The sequence below is a fragment of the Pelophylax lessonae genome (genome assembly GCF_965119305.1).
Source record: "Pelophylax lessonae genome assembly, chromosome: 4".
Taxonomy (NCBI): domain Eukaryota; kingdom Metazoa; phylum Chordata; class Amphibia; order Anura; family Ranidae; genus Pelophylax; species Pelophylax lessonae.
The window spans coordinates 310085425-310101327 of NC_138771.1; the positions used below are offsets into that span (position 1 = coordinate 310085425).

The 15903-nt window shown below is 42.2% G+C and overlaps 1 protein-coding gene across 1 annotated transcript in view; it reads left to right on the top strand.

Moving 5' to 3' along the window:
• CDHR2 (cadherin related family member 2) overlaps positions 1–14952 on the top strand; it is a gene marked incomplete at its 5' end in the record, with an annotated part of 172541 nt that extends 157589 nt beyond the window's left edge. Inside the window, 2 exons of the mRNA XM_082253570.1 lie at positions 7326–7386; positions 14752–14952. Coding sequence (XP_082109696.1) covers positions 7326–7386; positions 14752–14862 — 172 coding nt within the window. The 3' untranslated portion in view covers positions 14863–14952. The remainder of the gene's footprint in view (positions 1–7325; positions 7387–14751) is intronic.
• Between the last annotated feature and the right edge of the window lie 951 nt (positions 14953–15903).

Consider the following 15903-nt stretch of genomic DNA (forward strand, 5'->3'; position numbering starts at 1 on the left):
TTTACTAGTTACTGCATTTGAAAAGTAACTTCACTACTTATTACTTTACCTTCCTCTTTCTTAATTGACCGTGTAGAAGAAGATACATGACACTCTTTCTGCATAGAGTTTATTGTATAAACACAGGCTTTGGGAAACATGAGAACAAAACCTGAAAAAACAGAATAAAACATAAAGTGCAACAAAAAGTCATAAACTTCATCCCTCTCTATTCTTCGAAATAATGATTGTATCGCACGGCTTGGGTAACGCAGGAAAGCGCGTTCCTATAGCCTAGTAAAGTAGTGTAGTTACCAATATTAGTATTGTAACTAGTTACTTTACTTAGTTACCAAAAAAAGTAATGTAGTTACTGTAATCAGTTACTTTGTAACTAGTTACTCCCAATACTGCTAGTGAGGGTGTCAAGGTTGTGTCAGAAAAGAAAAGCGCGCAAAAAATGTTGCCAGGTTAAGTGAAGATCTTGGAATAGAAAACCCAGATGCCATTGGTGTCCCTACTGGGAAAAATTCCCTTCAACCTCCTGTTAGGACACAGAGAGAGAGAAATAAAACACATTTAGGTGGAGTTGGAAATGGTTTGAGCTTCTGACAATGTTTTGAGTGTTTTTTTTTTTTAGAGTCTTTGTTTTTCGGTTCCTGTAACTACTACAATCCCAATGGGATCGTAGTCAGGATCTTTAATTTTAACCCTTAAAATAAAACAAAAACTTATTTAAAACTACCTATATAAAAAAGACAATGACCCAGAAATCTTGGCTTAAATTGGCCGCGGCCCTTTATTACTGGTTAAAAATATAAATAAATAATAAATTCAAATATTTTATTAAAAACATTCCAGACAACCTAGCCATTACAGCTCAGGCTGCATCAATAAATAAACAACTTTTTCTTTCAAGACAACTCCCACACTAGTCCGCCTTTGCATAGTTACAAAGGTGACTTACCACATAACAAACAGCCGCGACATAAGGGGAGGGGGGGTTGGGGAACTCAAAGCTTGAAATGTTCTGAGGTGAATGAGCCCCTCAGGTAATATAACCTCCTTATATAGCCTCCTGGAATCTTCTAGAATTTTCCTAAAACACCTTCCCACTTTTCCAGTCAGTGAACCTATCACCTGTCAGGATGTGTAACACTTATACTAAGCTATCTCCAGGCAGGTTCCCTGAGGTAAATTTCTATGTATTTTACCTGCCTAAATTCTGACTAAAAACTAATTTTTAAGCCCTGCCACTTATCCCATGAGGAAAAGGGAGCATATAAAATGCCCATTTTCCTTTCATTCTTGCACAGACATTAAGGGTCAGGAAATAAAGAAAAATCACCTAGTGGTGCCACAGGCAGAAATAGAAACACCTCTTCTAAAACTTTAAACAAAAGTTGAAGTTGGAGTTAGGCTTTATGTGAAAAGGTTGCTGCCTACTTGGTGCCAAGGCTTAGAATGTGGTGTATTTGGCAGCCAGATTACTGGCATGACTCTGCAATGACAGAATACATGAATGGTGGAGGTTCCTAAAGAATCAGTGAAGAGAAATGAGCTGTAAATTGAAGGGAAAGACTCTCGAGATTGCATTATTTGGGATAATGTCTATGTTTTTTGACACACAGGAAAGACAGTGAAAGCTTATAGAGCTAAATGCACTAATGGTGGCCATACACTTTACGAAAAATTGGCCGATTTGGACAGTTCGTTTGTTTTTCGGCCAGTTAATGGAAACAAATCGGTAATCGGCTGTGACGTTTTTGAGCCAAAAAAATTTAGGTCAAGTTTGGAAATTTTCTGCCGAACGAAAGATAAATTGAAATGTTAACCACTTGCCAACCGCCAGCAGTACATATACCGCGGCAAGTTGGCGCTGTCCCACGAAATGACATAACTGTATGTTACTGTATGTCGTCACTGTATGTCGTTTCACAGAACCGCTAGTGGGGACGCACGCACATGCCAATTGGCTACAAGGGGAGCCAATCAGCGGGTCCAGCAGCCGCGATTGTCACTGGGCTCCCGCGATCACCCCCCCGTGGAGACAGAATGGCGGTCTGCCGTTGTAAACGCGGCAGACCACTGTTCTGTCAGTAATGAACACAGGGATTCTGTGTTCCTCTTATTTAGGAACACAGGTCCCTGTGTTCATTCAGCAAGCCCACCCCCCCCCCCCCCACAGTTATAAAGCACCTGGGCACATTTAACCCTTTGATCACCCCTGGTGTTAACCCCTTCCCTGCCAGTGTCATTAGTACAGTAACAGGGCATATTTTTAGCACTGATTACTGTAGTAATGTCACTGTTCCCCCTAAAAGTGTCAAAAATGTCAGATAGGTGTCCGATCTGTCCGCTGCAATGTCACAGTCCCGCTAAAAATCGCTGAAACAATTTCCATGCATTGTGATGAAGGTGGAACATGACTGGTACTAAAGATGTCTTGTCCCCTTCTGCTCTGACCTATACCTCACCCTCAAAGCTTTTAGTGACCACAAAACAAAAAGCTGGAGTTAATGGCCAAAGCAGGCTTTTATTAACCAAATTAATAAATAACATACTGTATAAAAAACATAACAATGTAAATACTGTGTAAATACAGTATAACTGGAGCCTCGAGGTCCTAGTAGGCATCAATCAAAAGAAAGTACCTGCAATCTACATAAAACAGGCCTCCAGCCACAACACCACCGGCTTGGAGAGAACCAGCCCCAGATAAATCCATTAGAACAACTGGGAGCCGTACCTCAGAAGGGTCCCTATAAAGTATCTTTTTGTGCCCACAGTAACCTACAAGGACCTTGCACCCTACTGGCTGCCTGACAACAATCACCCCAACAACCAACAAACAAAACAGCCCACAAGAAATAGGGTAAAATACCAGGGGCGGGCAGGAGTGAAGTTTTCCCTGGCTAATCTCTCTTCTAACTGAAGACCCCCTGCCCCACGCTGCTTAACCACCCCCCGCTACAGCTCCACCCACTTCACCTTGTACCCAATCATATGAATATAATACAAGCTCATATATATATTTTTAATAATAGGACTCCAGCTAACAAACCCCTGTCATGCCAGCCCTCCATTCACGTTCTTCTTCCTTTACTCCGGGCCTCCCTGGAAACATAAATTGCTATAAAGTTTGATTCTATTTAGGCAGCACTGAAAAGTACTGTAAGAGGTCAAAACAGAACTAAAATGCACTTACCTCTGGAATCTGACAGTTACTTAACCAGAAGAAACAGAATAAGGAAAAAGGATTACCAGACAGTAATTATAACAATGTAGGGCATGGGCCCAAGGGAAAAGCTGTTAAAGAAGGTTGAGAAAGGGAAAGTAGGCAAGAAAATAGAAAGAAAAAGGAAAAGTTGTGTGATAAAACTAGGAGTTGAGTTTTTTTTTTTTTTTTTTTTTTACATTATCTCCATGTAAAGAGCAGAGGAATGATATTGGGTAATTGGTTCAAGTTTACATTTCAAATATTATTTTGTGATAACAGAGTCTGTTTTATTCATGCTCCAATTTGCTCCATACCACTAACATGTGCAAGTGTGGTCCTTAATTCCTCTCTGCTTCAGGTAGAAGCATTCTGCCAGTTTGAAGAGATTAAAGGGCCGCTGTAAGGACATGATTTGGAACTGGGAAAGATTCTTCAAAACTCTAATTTTTAGTGCTGGTCAGACAAAAAAAGAAGCTGTCAAGATGCTAGGGTCTAGTTTTGGTGAATAAGTTATATTTAAAAGTTCTAGGTTGTTTTTTTAATCATCATATCACCGTATTGATGCCTACAGAGATCTTTTGAACATAATTGGCATTATGTTCAGTAAGGGAGGGTATAACGTCTCCTGTCAGTTTTATTTTTCTTTCATTTCCTACAAAAGGGTTATCCAATACACTGTATGCTATATGACCTAATTTCTTGATTCAACATATACATATGCCGACGAGCACCCATAATGCACTGCACGATTGCAGTGCATTAAGTGCTTGTGATTGGCCAAAGCATGCACCTGACCTGTATGCTTTGGCCAGTCACAGCACAATGTCCTGTCAGAGCCATGATTGGTCAAAGGGAGGGTGCCTTTAGCCAATCATGGCTCAGGGGCTAAGTCCACGCCCCACACTATAAAAGGCTGCTTACACAGAAGCCCTGTGTAGTGTGTTAGGAGTGGAGATTAGGCAGGTAGTTAGTGGATTGTGCTTTCAGTCAATTTAATACAGTCAGTGCAGTGTAGTGTAGGGCTGATTCTTGTATAACACAGTGTAGTGCAGTCATTGTAGTGCAGTCATTGTAGTGCAGTCAGTGTAGTGCTGTCAGTGTAGTGCTGTGCTGATTCTTGTGAAACACAGTGTAGTGGTGCCACTGATGTGTTGGTGTATACAGCACGTCTGTATACACCAATGTTGATCCGATTTTTTTTTCATTGATATATATATGTATTTTTTTTCAGCATCAGGTTCTGTTGCTGCAATATTAGTACTCCCCCTTATGTGTTTTTTTAAAATGTTTTTTTTTTGTGGCACAGCAGCACTAATAATATTTAGGGCGTAGGTGCTGCCCCCCTCCTGCGTTGCAAGTGCTATTTCTTCTGCATCAGCAGGGTTTTTTTGGCGTAGAAGCACTACTACTAATAATATTTAGTGCATAACTCCTGTCCCCCCTTCTGCTTCACAGGTGCTATTCCATCAGCAGGGGTTTTTTTTAGTGGCACAGCAGCACTAATATTATTTAGGGCATAATTGCTGTCCCCCCTTCTGCGTCGCAGGTGCTCTTCCTTCTGCGTCAGCAGTGTGTTTTTTTTTTGAGTACCCGTGGGAGTATGGCACAAGGACAGGCTCAGGGGAGCTTGGCTTCTTTTCGCTATAAATGAAAAAATTTTGGTGGCCCAAAAGAAACTGCGCAAAAAATGGTGATATTCGATAATAAATTAATCAATCAAATTGTCATAAATTAATTAAATATATTAATTAAATATATATAAGAGGAATTGCTTCCATAGTGCAAGCTGCAATAAAAACGTATAAAACGCATAAAATGTGAAAAGAGTGGAATAAATTGTGCTCAGCACTTAAAACACAACCAAAAAGTGCTTGTGTCCATAAATATGTGAATAAATGGTTATAAATAAATAAAATCCTAAATGTGAAAAAAGTCCTTGGTAAAATGAATATATCAACAGTCCTTAAAGTGCCCAGTGCAATACAGATCTCTCAGCAATGACTGAATATCACTCTAACTTCAAGTGAGGGACCTCCACCTTAAGGGACTTTCTCCACCCAGTGCTCGGGGTAAATACTTCTTACCAAAGCTGGTGGACCCCTTAATTACAGGGGGTCTAAAGCAGCGTAAATGGTCCACAAATGCCTCCAAGCTATCCTTCAGGTCCCTTTATATATGGCTCAGCTCGCATAAGGAACTCCAAGTAATTCCAAGATGTTATGGGGAGAAAGATAAGGAAACTCCAATAGTGTAGTATGTTCTAATATTAGGGTTTATTAATGAAATTGCACTTACTCAAACATCAGAAACAAAATGCCTTCATGCGGTAAATGCAGCATGGGTTCGGTGTACGGGACGCTCCTCTGCTCCTGCGTATCACCAACCCGGAACTCCACGGTCTCACGTTCCCCCTTCTTTTCGCTATGCCAGTGGCTGCTGATAAAGGATGCATGCACTGTCCTGTCACTGTTTGAGGATGGTGAGCAGTGACGATGCATGCATCAGTGACACTATCCCTCTAGTCTTCCTGCTGCAGCACACGCTACATGGAATCATGGACAGGGCACTTGAGGCAGAACAGTGGGAAGAAGAGGAGGACTTCCTTTTGCAGATATCATTCCTGCAGGGCCACAAAACACACAGGAGGAAGAGGGGGAGGGGGAGGAGGAGGATTGTGGCAGCGTGGATATAGAGGATAGGATAACATACAGCAGTCTTCAAGGGATGGTTTTAATTCTCCAGAAACCCCAGGAGTAGTACATGGCTGGGGAGAGGTTGCTCCTGACAATGTCATCCTTAGTGACCCAGAGGACTCAGAATCTCAATTTTTTGACAGGTTCATGTAATTTCAATTTTTTTTACTAATTTTACACAGCAGGGCCCGTTTCTGTGAGGGGTTACAGTGTTCAGGCACCACCAACACCCAAGGCCCAATTTTTCTGTACCTGTATGACAGGTGCATGCCATTTCAATTTCATTTTTTTTTTTCTAATTTTTAACAGCAGGGCCTGTTTCTGCACCCAGCAAGAGTAATTGTGAGGGGTTACAATGTTCAGGCACTACTATGGATGGATGAACGGTTTGAGCCGAGCATAGGTTTGGCCTAAACATCGGCCATTCAGGTACTTGCCTAACACCTGAAATTTCTCGGCACTTAGCAGGATTTTCGCCCGCTGAGTGCACAGTCAATAGGTTGTTAAGGCTTCCCTGCTGAGAGCTGAATTTAAAAAAATAATTGTAAAATTTAAAAAAATTGTAAAATGTAAATTAAAAAACAATTGGGGTAAAAACAGCTTGGGGGGCCCTTTGGGTCTTGTATGGCTTTTAAGAGGAACCGCATGACAGAATTAAGAAAAAAAATGGCATGGGGTCCCCCCAAAGATCTATACCAGGCCCTTTGGGTCTGGTATAGATTTGAAGGGGAACTCCATGCCAAAATTAAAAAAAAAAAAAAAAAGGGCGTGGTGTCCGTCTTAAAATCCATACCAGGCCCTTTGGGTCTGGCATAGATTTTGAAGGGAAACTCCACGCCAAAATGTAAAAAAAAATGGCATAGGATCCCCCCAAAACCCATACCAGACCCTAATCTGAGCATGCAGCCTGGCAGGCCAGGAAAGGAGAAGGGACGAGCGAGCGCCCCCCCCCCCCCCCCTCCGAACCATACCAGACGGCTTGCCCTCAACATGGGGTGGGTAGTAATTTATGTCATATAATTACCAACTATTACCATTACCAACCTACCTTTCAACATTCTAGTTGATTGATAGTCTCTAGCATTAACTCTTTATACACTACTGACATAGAACACGCATGCATGCTGTAAAGTGAGAAGCCCTGATCTGCATACTGAACCCCTGATCTGCCAGTCAGTGTCACAGAAATGAATAAAGCTGCTGAATTAGCATGACACCTTGCCAGATAATGTTTTCAGAAGGAGAAGCAATGGCCTTCACCTACCTGCACATTATGACAGGAGCCTACCCAGCTCAAAAGCGGTAAAATTATTTTTTTATTAAAAAACTGCTTTTAATAATTTGTATACCTTGTTCACATTCTTCACAAAGCATTTTCATTTTTCTGTATGTGGTGTTAATGCCTATTTTTACATATTTTCCCTTTTTTGCAGTGTGCACTCTGATTACAATAATATCTTTGTTGGGATAAAAGGTCAGACATCTATATATCCGGTAAGTTTTAGTAGCTAATTGTATTTAACCACATCCTTTGGCTGGTGTCTCAAGTTTTATTTCTATACAAAATTATTTTGTGTTTATTTAGATTTTTTATTTTGGTGCAAAGTTTGTTGGCACATTCATGGAGCCAGTTCCTTTATGCCCCTATTTATACAGTATATATGTACAAATATATGTTTATATTTATAGGCTGAATTCTTAAAAATGATATTAGCTTGGCTGTCACTGACTCTAATAATAAGTGTCTTACTTGCAAGAAGCACGCATCCAAGTCAGAACTCATGGTTTGCATGCATTGCTTTAGCTCAGTGAGGCATAGAGCAATAAACTCAATGGATCAGTATGACAGCCAGGGAACTAACATACCAGAAGGACAGGTCATTAATGGCATCCTTTATATTGTCTCTGTTGGTTTCTTTTAAACTCTCTTTTTCCAAAGGTAACAATTATGTGGATATCTGTATTTCTGAACATTCTCAATTCTCATGGCCCATTCACACTTGGCATTTCCAGAATGCACAACAAATGCATTGTGCTTGGGGTACCATTCACACTTGGCATTTCCAGAACGTGCCACAAATGCACTGTGCTTGGGGTGCCATTAACCCCAAGCACAGATAGCAGGCATGCGTTTGCCGCACTACAAAGCCCATAGTGAAAAAAAAACATAAGGCTACACTCAAAAAAAGGTTTTGGAACTTCTTTGGGGTGTTTGTCACACGTAGGGCAGTCCATTCACTTGAAGCAACAAGCAGCAACACTCCAAAATGTGCAAAAAAAAAATACAAGCGGGAACACAAACATAAGCTCAAGTCTGAACCCAGGCATTTTTTTTTAAATGTTCCTCTGGAGCTTAAAAAAAAGCAGTTGGATCTCCAATGCTCACCTTCAGCAGGGGTGTACCTGCCATAAGGCAAACAAGGCATTTGTCATGAGGAGACATTTTTTAGGGCCGCCCCCCAGCCTGGTTGCACGTTTACCCAGCTCTGCAGAGCACAGTGACAGGCAGCGGGGCCAGGACTAGGGGATGCGAAAGAAGCAGGAGCCCTGGATGCAACAGTTTACTTGAGGATGGGGGGCACAGGGGAAGTGCAGTGTGCAGGCAGTGCAGGGATACAGGTGGGACACAAGTAGGGCACACACATCTGCGGCTGAGCAAAGACAGAGGCGCTGGTAAGCCACAGACTAGCCGGCCGCCACCAGAAGACCGGGAAATGCCAAGCAGGCTGCACATGAGCAGGAGTGGGAGCCAGAGCTCACACGAGGAGCTTCCTCACATGACAATCGACAGGCTTCTCCCCCAACCTCATGGTATGTAGAGAATTAGGGGCAGGAGTAGCTGAGTGTACTGGAGGGAGGGTGAGAGAAGAAGAGGGCGCTTTGTTCTGGGGAGGTAGTGATAGAAGAAGGGGTGCTTTGTTCTAGGGGGAGCTCAAGCTCTGGGTACCAGAGTGCTAAGGGGTGGGTAAGCTCTGTTCTGGGGGGAGCTGTGCCCTGAGGTTGGGAGGAAAGGGAGAGTTCTGTGTACTGGGGGCTAGGGGTGGTTGAAGCTATGTATTGGGGCTTGGGAGAAAGGGGGAGCTAGGGGGTGGGGGGAGCTCTATGTACTGGGGGGAGAATGGAGGGAGTTAGGCTTGTAGTGAGGAAAGGACCGAAACTATAAGACCTACAGTATATTAAAGTGGAACTTTGGTCCTAAGTTTTTAAATGGGCGGACAGGCAGGAGAAATTTAATGCAGAGGAGACATGCTTTGACTCTTCTACAATAAAGTTACTTACTTGTCTATCCGCCACCGTACAGTGAGCCGCAGACACACCCTCTGCTGAGCCTGCTTTGCTCTATGGGCGGGCTGATGTAAACAGACTCTGCTGTCCGTTTACACCCGACTGCAATTGGATCCAATCTGCCCAGACGGAGGGGAACAGATTCCCTTCTGCTTGTTTTTAGCGGACCGAATTGGATTGAAGATTACACCCGCTGCTCCACAGAGGAGAATGGAGGGTCCGATTAAGTCAGCCTGAAAAACAGACAAGAGGATCCTAGTGGAATGCTTATCTGAAAGGAAGGGGTGGGACAAATTTTAGATAGGGGGAGGGGGACGTCTGAATTTAGTCTTGCCTAGGGCAGCACAAAACTAAAATACACCACTGACCGTCAGTCCAGAGTTGTCCCCTGCAGTGCCTCTTCTTGACAACAAGATGTCTTCAGTCTTGCAGTAAGAAAGACTCACAGAATCAATCCACAAATTGAAGAAAGGAAAAGGAAGAAAACTGGTTGGCTGCACATCTAAAAGCCACCTAGTGTAGATTCTTCTAAAAAATAATAAGCCACAACTACAAAAAGGGGAAGCAGCAGGCAACAGCTAATATGTTTCCTGCTAATTCAGCGCTAATTCATAGGGGACTTAACCACTTGCTTACTGGGCAATTATACCCCCTTGCTCTCACACATTGAATGACAATTGCGCGGTCATGCAACACTGTACCCAAATGAAATTTCTATCATTTTTTTTCACACAAATAGAGTTTTTTTGGTAGTATTTATTCACCACTTGTTTTTTTTTTTTTTAACTCTTGTTAAACAAACAGAACGTTTTTCAGATTTTGTTATAAAATGTTGCAAACTGGTCATTTTTCTCCTTCACTGATGGGCACTTATAGGCTGCACTGATGAGCACTGATGAGGCAGCACTAATGGGCACTGATAGGCATCACTGATAAGCACTGAGGAGGTGGCACTGGTGGGCACTGATCAGGAGGCACTGATAGGTGGCAATGATGGGCACTGATAGGTGGCACGGAGAGGCGGCACTGATAGGTGGCACTGATGGGCACTAATAGGCACTGGTAGGCGGCACTGATGAATACCGATAAGTGACACTGATGATGAGCCAGTGATGGGCACTGATTGGCAGCACTGATAGGTGGCACTGGTGGGCACTGATTAGCAGTACTGATGGGCACTGATAGATGAAACTTGTGGGCACTGATTAGGAGCACTGGTGGGCACTAAGGGGACCGATGTCCCTCTAACAGAATTCTGTTAACCACTTTCTCCTTTTCCTGCTGACAGCGTGAGGGGTAAAAAAGCCAAAAACCGGCTTATGTTTACTTTAGTGAACAGCTGTCATTGGCTGACAGCTGATCATGTGGTGAAGGGCCCGCTGTGATTGGCCCTTTACCCCGATTAGTGTTTAGACGAGTTCCATGGACTTGGCTATAACAGAGTGCCCACTCTATAGCCAAAGGGGGCGCCAAGTGGTTAAAGGTGACTAAGAAAAACTGTGATTGCAGGGCAGCATGGCTCTGCCCCCTAACCACAGCACCCTGCACTCATAGTGTACTTATACAGAGATTGGTGCAGACGTAATCACATCGGCTCTGCTTTGTCTGGGAGCAGCCAAAGTGGGGAGAAGAGTGAATAGTAAGAGAACCTAGTATGTCAGATGAGCAGCTAGAAGATATCAGAAAAAAAGGTAAGTAAAAAGAAAAAACATACTATGGGGGACTTTTTTAGTTTTGTATAAGTTCCCTTTCACACCGATGCCCTTTGTTGCCCTCAGCTGTGCTCAAACGCATCTGAAAAGTGAACCAGAAGTGCAATAAAAATATTTCCCCTTAAATCCTATGGATCTCGTCACATCAGTGTGCTGCAGATGCGGTGCATTTTGAAAAATCCTGCATGCAGCATCTATGGTGCCTTGTTTCTAAAGTGCATAAAAAAACGCAACTCTCATCCTTGTTTCTGAAGTTCATAAAAAACACAACTTTCTATAGGAAAGGAATCAGAAACGCATAGAAAATGCAGCAGCGGTGCATTTTTTTTTCTTAGTGACAAGATGCGTACTAGGAATTAGGATTCCAGAAAATCCAGTAAATATTTCAAATCGCATACCATGTTTTTAAGCTCACCAAATTGACATTGCAAAAGTACAAACACCCCCAAAATGTCCTGTTTTCGGAAAGTAGACTTTACATTGGTGATTGGCCTCCGGTGGTGATGATGGAACTGACTGGTAAACTGCCTGAAGAAGCTTGGAGCTGGAGTATAATATTCTTATTGATGCTTAAAATCTGCATCTTCTGCCTCCTGTCAGTGAGGAATGTCATTACCTTAAATTTATTGGAGGAGATTGGAGCTGGAAGAGTGCATAAGATTTCACTGTACACATTCTGCTGCTTATTGTTGCAGCTTATTATTTGGTGAGTGCATAGTAATTAAGGGAGACACTGGTGGATATACTGTATATTCTCATATGGCCCATTTCATGTGTGTTCGGAGGAAGACACAAATTGGACACAAAATAAGGAGATATTGGACTTTATATTTAATGGGCACACAGTTAAATTAAGTGAACTCTGTGTTTTATTTTATTTTTTCACTTATTGATATAGTAGCTCAGCACTTTTATGTTATTTATTCACAGAATTGTTATTTTGTGGCGCTGCACATCTGGTATATAGGGAAAGGTGTTTGGTATATTGACCTTAGTGACTAGTGCTGACTTTTTTTCATATAGAATTAGATCCATATATAGCTGTTCACATTCGACAGAATTGTATTTTGACAGTGGAGGAATCCCACTGTCAGAATATAATTGTACAGTGGGGGGATTCCTCCATCCAGCTTGCTTGTGTGGATGAGGAATCCATGTTTTTTTCCAATCAGCTCACTGGCTGTTTGAAATAAAATTAGTCATCTATGGCAAGCTTTACTCCAGAGGAAGTATGTAATGGAATAAAAAAAGAAAAAAATATATCTGTGCTGTATATTGCACACATTAGACCCTTACGTTTTCTACGCTGTACAATGTCCACTATGTACCGTACACTATGTACCCTACACTATGTATGTATTTTTTTAGTAATTTTAGTCATTAGGAACATGATGATTTTTTTTTATACTACACTTCGTTCTAAAATTGTTATTGCAACACATAAAGCCAATCTCTGGGCTTTAGATCCAGACTCTGACATATGAGCAAGACTTTTCTGGTAATAAGAAGAATAGTGTGGGGTCTCCTAGATGTTTGTATGAATCCATTTGCATAAGAAACACCCCCTTTAGTGAGATTGGACACAACCTTTCTTTCAAATTACCTACACTCATGGTGCACTACAATCGCTTCTACTTTACCAGCTTCATACCTTCCTCTTGGTTTACATCTCGTAGGCCTAGTATACACTGCTACGTTTTTTTGTTGGACCCAGCGGGCTGAACAAAAAAATACAGGCAGCTAAGGTCGGAGTCGCTGTACTAACAATATAACGTACAATACAAAATCTCTCCTGCTGTTCTATTGTGTTCTGACAGGGGGACTGCCCTGCTATTGGCTGAGAGTGCAGATCGGTAGCCAGTCTGCAGACCTTTTTCAGTAATACCCCTTCAACAGAAGCCGGACCATAGGCTGGCTTCTGTCGGACTGGCTGCAGAACACATGGGCTGGATGTCATATGGTTTCTATTGAACTGGCTGATGCTGCCTAACATTCAGGCCATGTGTACAGGGCTTTAGACTGATAAGCTTTTCCCTGTGTCACTCTACTCTGGTTTGGATGAACTGCTAGGGAGTTTGGTTGTCTCTAAATTTGACCACTCAACATACCCCTTCCTGTACTTGTGAGAGTTGTGGGTACCAAAGGTTTACATCACATCAAGGACACACAAAGTTAACTAAGTTTAGACACACACAGTAAGTACAAGTAAACTAAATAACAATGCTAGCAATGAAGACAGGACAGTTACCAAGAAACATTTATTAAGGGACTCCATGGGTTATCCAGGGAGCTGCAGAGGACACACTGCATTCGACAGTCAGGAAGTGGAAGCTGGGAACAGACATGTAACCAAAAGTAGGGCTTACTAAGCGTACTGTACAGAAGAAATGTCAGAGCTCAACTAAGTAAAAAGCTAACAAAGCATTGATACCACAAAGGATTCAAACAGACACAGGTAAGGTGGTTTCCAGTGTTGCATTTTAAATGGCATTCCAATGCACTAAAGCTGGTCTCCAAACTTTCTAAACAAAGGGCCAGTTTACTGTCCTTCAGACTTTAGGGGGGCTGGATTGTGGCCACTAGAAGTAGGTCCTGGCATCTGTGGGAAAAAACAATGCCCTATCGTTTGTGTCATTTGGAGGAATTGTGCCCCATTGTTGGTGTCATTGGGAGAAATGGTGCCCCCTCATTGGGAGAAATTATGCCCCATCATTGGTGTCATTGGGAGGAATTGTGTTCCATTGTTGGTGTCATTGGGAGAAATTATGCCTCATCATTGGTGTCATTGGGAGGAATTGTGTCCCATTGTTGGTGTCATTGGGAGGAATTGTGTCCCATTGTTGGTGTCATTGGGAGGAATTGTGTCCCATTGTTGGTGTCATTGGGAGAAATTGTGCCCCATCATTGGCGTCAGTGGGAGGAATTGTGCCCCATTGTTTGTTTAATGGGAAGGAATTGTGCCCATTAATTTTTGTCAGTGGGGGGATTTGTGCCCCATCAATGTTGTCTGCGGGGGGGATTTGTGCCCCATCATTGTTATGCCCCATGTGCCAGTGCATGAAATAGTATATCAAGGGCCGGATAAAAGCATGCAAAGGGCTGCAGTTTGGGGACCACTGCACCAAAGCCTGGTACACATGATGAGATTATTGGATGAATGATTGTCTGTTTTTTTTTTTGCATGCTAGTTTCATATTGAAAATAAAGAGGTTACTAAAGTTACTAAAACTCTCGTAAAACAGAATACAAATTTGAAAGTGATGTAATGTGTTATATTGTATTTGCATTGTATTTTCGGACAAAGCATAAGATCTGGTATTGTAAGAGAAAAATGTTCTTGCCTGTCCCATAGGATCATTTAGCACAACCTGTCCTGATAGGCTCTCGAAAGCTGTGTACTGACGATCAGATTATCATACGATTACTTAGAAAGTGGTATTTTTCATACGATTTTCTGATCATGTGTACTAGGCTTAAGGGCCTGTTCACACCTAAACATGAATATAAAGTTTAGCTTGCGGCAGCTATCGGGGCAGTGTGAACTGGCTCTAAGGCAATGCAACTCCGAGGCACATGCATTGCAGTGCACCACAACGCACAGTAACACACTGTGCTGCATCAGAAGAACAGTGGAGTGTCAATTTTTTTTTTGTCTTTTCTGGTGCATTGGCAGCCTATTCACAATCAATGGGCTGCCCTAATGCTTTTAACACTTTAATGCATAACACAATGAGGACCAGATTGGAAAAGGGTAAATGTCACTAGTGGTACCTCTTACATTTGAACAGACTCAATATTAAATTTAGCAATATTTGCAGTGCATATGATAGTCTTATGCTTCCTTTTTTTTCTTTTTCTGTAGGAAATTGCACCTTCCACTGCTAAAGATGGCGAAGAACCTTTGGCGGCTGCTCTTAATGAGAGACAAAGAATGTCAAAAAACAATACAGCTTTGGACACAACTGACCTGTAACCTTTCACAACAGAAGATTTAAACAAACCCATTAAATTACTCCCCCACCCAATTCTTTAAACTATGGACCCTCAGTGCCTAAATCAACCCTGAGTGAGTTATTGGCAAATGCTGATACCAAGTAATGTTTGACATATTCCTCTCCACCCATGTGGAAGAACCGGGGACTGGTAATTGGCCATTAAGACCTTGAGCATTGCGTTCTGGGAGAGCAGTTGGTTTGGCACATACCTTCAGTTACTTAGAGTAGCACTCAGGGGTAGTGATACTCCGGGGTCTTTAAATGTTTGCACACAGGATTCACATAACTTTCACCCAAGATTCACATATTTTTCTAATTGAATTATTTAGTAAGCAGTGTTTAGAAGACAAAAAAAAAAAAACATTCACTCAGAAGCTACTGCACCACTTTTCTCACTTGCCTACCTCCACACAGGCTTTCCCCCCTCCAGTCCATCATGAACGCTGCTGTTAGACTCAACCACTCTACCAATCCCTCCACTGGCTTCCACTAGCCCAGTATATAGAATTCAAAATACTAACTACAACAAAGTTATTCACAACACTGACGCTAGCTACATCGCCAACCACATCTTGATATATCGCCCAAATTGTTCAGTCTGCTCCTCCTACCCCCTTTTCCCTAGTTCTTTTGTCACACTCTCTTATACTCACCTCCACATACTTCTCCAAAACCTCTCCCATCCTCTGGAAATGCCTACCTTGTTCTGTCTGGTTATCTCCTACCCTGTCTGCCTTTAAGTAGACTCAAAGCCTATTTATTCAGAGAAGCCTTCCGCGCTTTTAACTTTTACTGTACGTTGACTACCTCCATCAGCTCTTCCCTTACAGCTATTAGCTGTTGTACCACCTCCAACTCCCTTTTAGATTGTAAACTCCACCAGCAGGGCCCTCCTAATCCTTGTGTATTGAAACTGTACCATTTCCCTTTATATTGTAAAGCGCTGCGCAAACTGTCAATAATTTATAAATCCTGCATATTGCTAATATTTTGGAAAAATGTGTGAATCCTGGAAGAAA